The sequence below is a fragment of the Gallus gallus genome, chromosome 9 (genome assembly GCF_016699485.2).
Source record: "Gallus gallus isolate bGalGal1 chromosome 9, bGalGal1.mat.broiler.GRCg7b, whole genome shotgun sequence".
Classification (NCBI taxonomy): domain Eukaryota; kingdom Metazoa; phylum Chordata; class Aves; order Galliformes; family Phasianidae; genus Gallus; species Gallus gallus.
Window position 1 is genome coordinate 3763443 of NC_052540.1, and position 8038 is coordinate 3771480.

Genomic DNA, 8038 nt, shown 5'->3' on the forward strand with positions numbered 1-8038 from the left:
CTGCCCTGAAACTACAGCCTCACCAAAAATCAAAGCAGAAGAGGGAAAGGGAGCAAGCAGAAGGGATGCTGCAAAGAGCCTCTTCTGGGGGTCTGCATCCCAGCAGAGTGCTCCAGCTTCCTTGCACTGACCACAGTAGGTTGGTGCAGGAGGGATTTGCCTAGGGGGTTCTATTAGACTTTGTGGTTCCATCTCTCTTATAAATCCTGCTGACCCAGCACAGGATGGCTGTTAATAGCCAAGTCATTGCTCCTAGAGGGTTTCCTGAGGTCTCTGATGATGTTTAGTAAACACAGCCACACTCAGTGCAAACTAGCTGCGTGCATTTAGAATCATACACTATCCCAAGTTGGAAAGGAGCCATAAAGATCAAGTCCAGCTCCTAAAAGCAATGCACTGCAATGCAATTTAAAAGAGGTACATTAAGCAACATCGAACCCCGCAGCCTTTTTGCTCCGGGTTTGAGGTGACCTTCTTTTGGCTGACCCTCCACAAGTTAACATGCAGCAAGTGCAGACCTTTGGTTGCGGAGCTGCTGAAGTGCTACTTGGATTCATAGGATCACAGGACAGTTTGATCATAGGATCGCAGATTTCATAGAATCACAGGGACTTTGCAGACCTTCCATTTCCAACCCCTGCTGTGGTCTGGCTGTCCCCCACCAGGTCAGGCTGCCCAGGGCTCCAACCGGCCTGGCATGGATTAAATAGACCCAACCTGTGCCGGCACAGAGCTCAGGACACAGGGTGCTATTTGGGATGTAGTTGTGAAGGGCATTGTTGTGAGCACTTCCAAGCAAGGAAATAGCATTGCATGCTACTCTGGGAAACCTCTTCTTTGTTATAGGGCAAAGACCTAAACTACAATGCAAAGTATCTTCCATAAGGGCAGTTCTGGATACAAAGAGAAAAAGGCTAAATATGCTGTAAGCCACCTCCCTTCCAGGCAATTAGAAATAAAGCAGTGCTCCACAGAATGCAGGCAGTCAGGGTTTTGGAGGCTGCTTGGCTCTATCCCCCATCCCTGGGGACCCCAGCAGGGCGCTGCCTGCTGCTGCGTGCCTGTGCCTCTGAGATCAGCCCCAGCTCCTTCCTCAGTGTTATCTCAGAGCACCAAGAATGCAAACACCAGAGCAGGTAATGAGCAAGCTATGAGGCTGCTCTGAGCCCTGGCACAGGAGAAGATAGAGGAGAGGCAACACAGCTCCTCCGGCACCTTCCTGCCTGCTCCAGCTTGGCTTTGCTTCCCAGAGGACTGAGTGCTTTGCTGGGTTATTCCAGCCAAAAGGTGAGTTTTGTTTTATCTATAAACATGCCGGGTTGAGGAATCAGAGAGAGGGAAAAGTGGTGTGGGAGGAAGTACCTTCACTTGTGTGCATTGCTGGAAGTTGGAACATCTGCATTAATTAGTCCACAATGAATATGGTATGCTCTTATGTAGGACTTCCATTCAATACAGGTTTCCACATGTGCCTGGTGTTAAATCAGGAGGGGAACTACCTTTGAAGTGCATGCACATGCACTGACTTGATCGCAGCTGCAATTTGCTCTAGCAGCTTCTACAAAGACACGGGAGCGCAAGCCCAAGCGATGCCATGAGTGCATCAGCGCTGAATGGCACACAGTTATTCCCCACCTGGAGGAATAAGGACAGCCACCTTGTCGGTTGGGTGCAAAACCCACTGGCTCTCAGAGGAAGCCCCAAAATCCCACTGCACCCTCCTGCTGCACGTGTCCTTTGGGCACGGCAGAGGAGTTATCACACAGCTGGAGCCGTGCTGTAGCACGCGGCACTTCTCCTAATCTCACTTGTAGTCTCCCACCCGTTTTCATCCCGCACTTGAAATGCTGCAATTGCCTGGAGAAAAGAAATATCTTTACAAGAAGGGCCATCAAGCCAGCGTGCCGTCTGCTGCAGCCGAAAAGCAGCCCACTCAGTAGGGTAATCTATTCAATGGCTGGGATTTATTTTTAACGCGCGGCTCTGCAGTCCTTTTAACTTGAGCTGAGAAGTGAACATTTTGATAACAGCAGCCTCCAGGTCAAATGTGATGAGAATTCTAACTCGCCACAGAGTGGGTTTTGGAAAACCAACCAAGCAAAACAATTTCCCAGAATGAGACGATGAAGATTGGCGTCGCTCAGCACAATGTTGTACACGGAGCTGATAGCTGTTGGAGGGTCTACTTATTCTCCCTCCACAATTTGCAAATGAAATGCCTTCTGGACTGCTTTAAATTTGAACGACTATTGCTACCCCAGCTCTGCTGGGCTCCTCGTTCAGACAGGAGATGTCAGATCTCGAGGCCATCAGAGAGGAAATGCTCAACCAGCAATGGGAAAGTCCAAGCAGTCCCGTTTCTCATCAAAACCAAAGCCAGCAGACTGGCATTGAGATTTTTAACATCGCAAAGGATGGCAGGGAGCACCAGTCTCCAGACTGCATGGAAACAGTAGACAAGCTGCATGCATGGTTTGGGTCAAAGCCGGGATTTGGAGGGGAAAATAATAGGAAGAAGAGTTTGAAAGTCTGGCCAAGCTGAGGTTGGTGAGGGAGCTGCTAAACTTCTCCTGTTTTATATTCAAGTGACTGGAAATATGTCAAAGTCTGTCTGAGAGAGGCAGGAGGGGAATGTGGAAGGAAATTCAGCATTGCAGCACCACCAGCTTTATCAGCAGGCTCAGGAACACGTCGTTTCCGAACCTTTGTGTTTGCTCTCCGCTCCCTGTCTTCCGTCCACATTCCCTATCTGCAGAGAGGCCCTGGAGGTGGGGGTTGGTCTCCTCTGCAGAGCACCCCTGCAAGGAGAGAAAGTCAGAAAAAGAAGGGAAAAACAGTAATTAAAGAAAAAGCAGCATCTCCTCCCCTGCAGGCTGCAAACTTGCTGGCCTTGGCCACGCTGGTGATTGTAGCACCGCACTGCTTCACCCTGGTATTTTTTCCTGTGCTGTTGCAGGAACCTGGGGCATAGCAAAAAAACAAAACAGAACAAAACAAAACAAAAAAACCTTCTATTTTCTATGCATTGGCGATGGGAAACAGCAACATTTGCTATGCAGCATAGAAAGCCGTACTGATGGGAGCAGCCATTGCTTTAATATTTAATTTGATGAAATGTAGCTCTGAAAAATGGAGCAAGAGTTGCCACAGCTTCAAGCTCAGTGCTTCCAAGGGAATTTCCATGGGGTTCTTTACACTGCAGACTTATCTATATTGTGGCTGGGTGACATGGAAATGTGTCTTATTAACTAACTGAGCACACAGTCTCATTTCCTCCCATTCCTTTTAATTAATCAGTCTTCAAACACATTCAGGAGATGGCTTGGACGCTGAGTTGTCATTCAGTGCAGATTCCTTCCACCAGATCCTTGCTCCAGGGTGATAGCTGGTCCCTGCAGAGCAGATGTGGCTGCTCCCACGCAACCTGGTGTCATCTCAGGAGGGATTTCCCTACACTGTGAGCCTGTAGATGCAGTTCAGTGAAGGCTCAATCCTGCCTCTCACCAGCCAGAGCTACCTAGTGCTGTATGGGCTTGTGCTGCAGTAAGACTAGGATTGAGGAGCTGGGCCATGCTGATGCACGCTGGAGATGTCCAAAACCTGTCCATTCTTTGTCCTTTTAGGTGGGTCCCATTGGCCTCACGCCATCTCTTGGACTAAGAAAGTAAAACCACTTTTTCTTCGAGCATCTGTCTGCTGCCTTCAGAAGTTTCCTTGCATGATCCAGACAGTTTGGGTGTCTTCCTCCAGGAGCCGGGCTTCCAGGAGGCCTGATGGCCAACGAACAAGCTGGAAATGTGGATTTATCAGAACTATAATCCAGGTATCTCCTAGCTCTTTGCTTGCACAAAGCCATGCCCTTTCTGTCCTCCATCTGCCTTCTGCTGGTCCCTCCATCCCTGCAGGACCTGAGTCCCTCAAAGCCTTTGGGATAAAAGCTGAGGTGTGAGCATGCTGGGAGAAAGACTTTGTTTCCTATGTGCTCATGTTCCCTTTGGCTGAGAGATCCAAAACTGTAATCATGGTCTTCCCATTGCTGGCACTCATAGTCCCCTGAGATACTTAACTCCACCACACCTTGGGACTTGGTTCTCACATCCCAAGGACATCTACTCATGGACAAGCATGTGTTGGCATGATGTTCCAAAGCTTGAGAACCATTCATTACACTAGCCTACCCCGGTGGTGAGGTGACAATGTCTCATCCCATCTCACGTGGGGTCTTTTCCAATTCAACAACTGCATAGCTGTGCCACAAGACATAGGCACGTGTCCCTTTTTCAGGACCTCTCCAGGTCCCCAGTTTCTGACTGGGGGTGAGGAGTTGAGGCTGCACAGCACTTCATCCCTCAGGCAGAGCCCACTGCACTGAGAGGTTTCATGTCGGGTTTGTCGTGGGGAAAAGCATAAGTATCACCTTGCTGCCTTCATGCTACTGGGGAAGGCATGAGCATCACCATGCTGTCTTCACACAATCATAGAATCATTAAGATTGGAAAAGACCACTGAGATCATCAGGAGCAAACGCCAACCCATCCCCACCATGCTCACTGATGAGATCTGTCTCTCAGTGCCACACCTCCACAGTTCCTGAACACCTCCAGAAACAGTGATTCCACCTCTTCATGCTATGGTAGAAGGACATGAGTATCACTGTGCTGCCTCCCTGCTAAGAGTAAAGGCATGATCACGCTACCTTTATGCTACACTTTCCAAAGCCAGTTCAACACTTCCAGTCCTGCTAAGCCATAACATGTTTATCATATACATATGATGTATATTTTTGCTTTTCCCTGTCTCTCCTTAGCATATATGTCTGAGGCATCACTTCAAAGCCCAAGGGAAAACAAGAATGTTGAAGAAAATCCAGATATGCCTCTGCTTCTTCTTCGTCTCCGGCATTTTGTACGAGATCTCCTTGCTATCTGGCTGCTTCTTCTCCTGTATGCCTATGCCCAAGCAATTCCTGACACCTGAGCAGGTCCTCAACCTGGGCAGAAGCATCATCTTCCTGGAGACGACAGAGCGCCTGGAACCACCACCACTGGTGTCCTGCTCTGTGGAGTCTGCTGCCAGGATCTACCAGGACCGGCCCATCATCCTCTTCATGAAGGGGCTGACAAATGACACCGTGTTGGACTCAAACTCCAGCTACACAGCCTTCTCGCTTTTATCTTCTATGAAGAATGTCTTCCTATTTCCTCTCCAGATGGAAAACGTCTTCCAGGAGACCCCTCTTCTGCAGTGGTACAATGAGGTGAGGGTTGTAATGAGGGGGAAGTAGGAAAACATAGAAATGATGGTGGGAAAAGTCTAAAGAAGGCTTGAAACGAAGGGAGGAGCACAGGCTTGGCGATGAGAAATCAGTCACTTCCATTGTCCTGATTCAGAATGTATTTATTTTTGCCATGTTTTGTAATGTATTCATCTATCTGTTTACTGAACATAATATCAGCATTTTCCCACTATCTGGAGAATCAGATTTTTGGCAAGCAGAGCGTTGGTAAAAATAGATTGCACATGTGTTTTGATAAAACAGCACTTAATAATCTTGCTCAACAGAAGCTAGTCTGCTCGAGTCCTCTGAGCGCTTATTAAGGCTGACACACACTGATACAGCCCATGGGAGATTAGATGTGAGGGAGATTTCAGATTTTGTAACCGCAGTGTCCAAACCCAAGGTGAGATCTCGCAAGCTCCACCCTGAAAACAAGCTCCTGGCAAACCACTTGCAATAAGCTTTTGTCAGGTTTGTTTGGCTCCATCTCCCTGCAGGACAAGTGATGAAGCTGGATTTCCTTCCAACTCTTCCTTTTCCTGAGGAAGAAATAGCTCTCCAAACTAATAAAGTCAACGGAGACCCGCAGGCCTGTTTGGAAGATCTGAGAGTGATAAGGAAGGGAACATTTAAAGTGGTTTCAACTTCAGTAATGTAGCAAGCAATGATTCATGGCGTCATTGGTTTAACACTGTGAGTTTCAAAAAACACAAAGCGAAATGTTCCAATGTTCACTTACATTAACAAAGCATTGCTCTGCACTGCACTATTATCCTTTTTTTCCAATAAAATTCAATAGCTGGAGGAAGGAAAGGCAATCAGTGACATTTGAAGGCGTGTGGACTTGTAGTGAAGGGGTGTTTTATGGTGCAGTTCATATCCTGATGGGTGGATGGGTGGTCATTCTCCAAGCATCACTGTCTTGCCTTTCTGATTGCAGGTAGACCCTGAGGAGGAGAAGAACTGGGTCCATGTCAGCTCTGATGCCAGCAGACTGGCGCTCATTTGGAAGTATGGGGGCATCTACATGGACACAGATGTCATCTCCATCAGGCCCATCCCCGAGGGAAGCTTTCTGGCAGCACAGAAGTCAAGGTTCTCCAGCAATGGGATCTTTGGTTTTCCTGCCCATCACAAATTTATTTGGGACTGCATGGAGAATTTTGTTCTCAAGTACAATGGGAACATCTGGGGGAACCAGGGGCCCTTTTTAATGACGAGGATGCTTAAAGCCATCTGCAATCTCACAGACTTCGAAGGCGTTGAGGACCACAGCTGTCAGAACATCTCCTTCCTAAACCCGCAGCGTTTCTACCCCATCCCATACCCAGCCTGGAGCCGCTACTATGATGTATGGGACAAAGTCCCTGACTTCAACCACTCCTATGCCCTGCACTTGTGGAACTTCATGAACCGCAACAGGAAAGCTGTGGTTGCTGGGAGCAACTCACTGGCTGAAAAACTGTACAAAACCTACTGCCCCAGCACGTATGAGGACCTGATCCAAAACGCGGAGCTGAGGGTCTTCACAAGCTACGAGGACTCTGTGTGATGTGTAGGAAGAAGGAAAGAGTGATTCTTCCAGACTGTCCCCATTGGTGTCGGCAGCTGGCTTTGCAGTTGAAAGACCTTTGCATAACCACTGTCCGTGCTCCTTTAGGATGCTAAGGAACATATGCATTGGATGCAGCCTGCGGAGACATTATAACAACACTTTTGCATGAGAGGTTTAGGAAATTTGGTTTTATTTCTTCAGAGGCGCTTGTGAACCAAACCTCAATGAGTCAAAGGGACTTGTGGACCTTTCTACCAAGCTTTGTGAAAAGAGGTGTTCACAGAAAGACCTGCTGCCTTCCTAGGATGGATTTCAGATGCACCTCTTGACAGAATTGTCAGCTACACATCAGACAAGTTGCCAACACAATGGGCCTTGGGGTGGGCTGAGGCCTCCAAGCAGGTGTAATGCATGTCTATGTGGCAGGGGATGGATGACAGTAACTGCTAATGAAGAGTAGCCCAAAATACTGTCTTCTCATTAATCTGAGCTTCTCTCACATGAACTTTATACCCTCCATTTTCGAGAGGGACATATCAGTGCAAGTTAAAATAAAATGGATAGTAAACTACCAGACCTCTGAGCTTGCTTTCCCCTGGAAAAGGATTCCCCTGTTTGACCTATTTGCACTCCCGCACATCCTCTTTGGCTCCTTCAGAATGAGGCTGCCCTTCCCTGGGCTCTGGGGTCAGTTCTGAGTACAAAGTGTTGCATCTCCTGAAGAGGAGGTGCTGGGGCACCACGAACTGATGGGACCTGCCTGCTGGCACTCCCAAATCCCATTGAAATCAATGGGTTTCTGCTCCCAGTAAAATGGGGAATAACAGCCCTAGAAAGCCCTTTCAGATGGTGTTTGGAAGGTCACCTTTGTCCAGTTGTCACCTATTTCTTCCTCATCTCTTTTGGGTTCCCACTTTGCATTTTTGTCTCCTTTCCTCTCACTGGCATCCTGCTCACCCTGAAGGTGCTGGTTCACACAGGGAACTATTGCCAAAAGCCAGGATTCCCGTGGGCCACATCTCTCCACCAACCTCTCTGATCTCCCTCTATGCTGCTCCATTACTGGGGCCATCCAGAGGGGAACAGAATAAGGGAGACCCTATTTAACCCCATCAGAGCACCCAGCGACCTTATATTCTGCAGGAAAGCAATGCATTCCCTTGCACTGACTTTTATTTTCTTCCCACAAGAGTAATGCAAATCCA

The 8038-nt window shown here is 48.1% G+C and overlaps 1 protein-coding gene across 1 annotated transcript; it reads left to right on the plus strand.

Moving 5' to 3' along the window:
- The first annotated feature begins 1039 nt into the window (after positions 1 to 1039).
- A4GNT (alpha-1,4-N-acetylglucosaminyltransferase) lies at positions 1040 to 7404 on the plus strand. The gene is made up of 4 exons (XM_426692.7): positions 1040 to 1287; positions 3624 to 3823; positions 4808 to 5257; positions 6219 to 7404. Exons 2-4 carry the CDS (start codon positions 3719 to 3721, stop codon positions 6828 to 6830), a joined length of 1167 nt encoding a protein of 388 aa, XP_426692.4. The 5' UTR covers positions 1040 to 1287; positions 3624 to 3718; the 3' UTR covers positions 6831 to 7404.
- Positions 7405 to 8038: the final 634 nt, after the last annotated feature.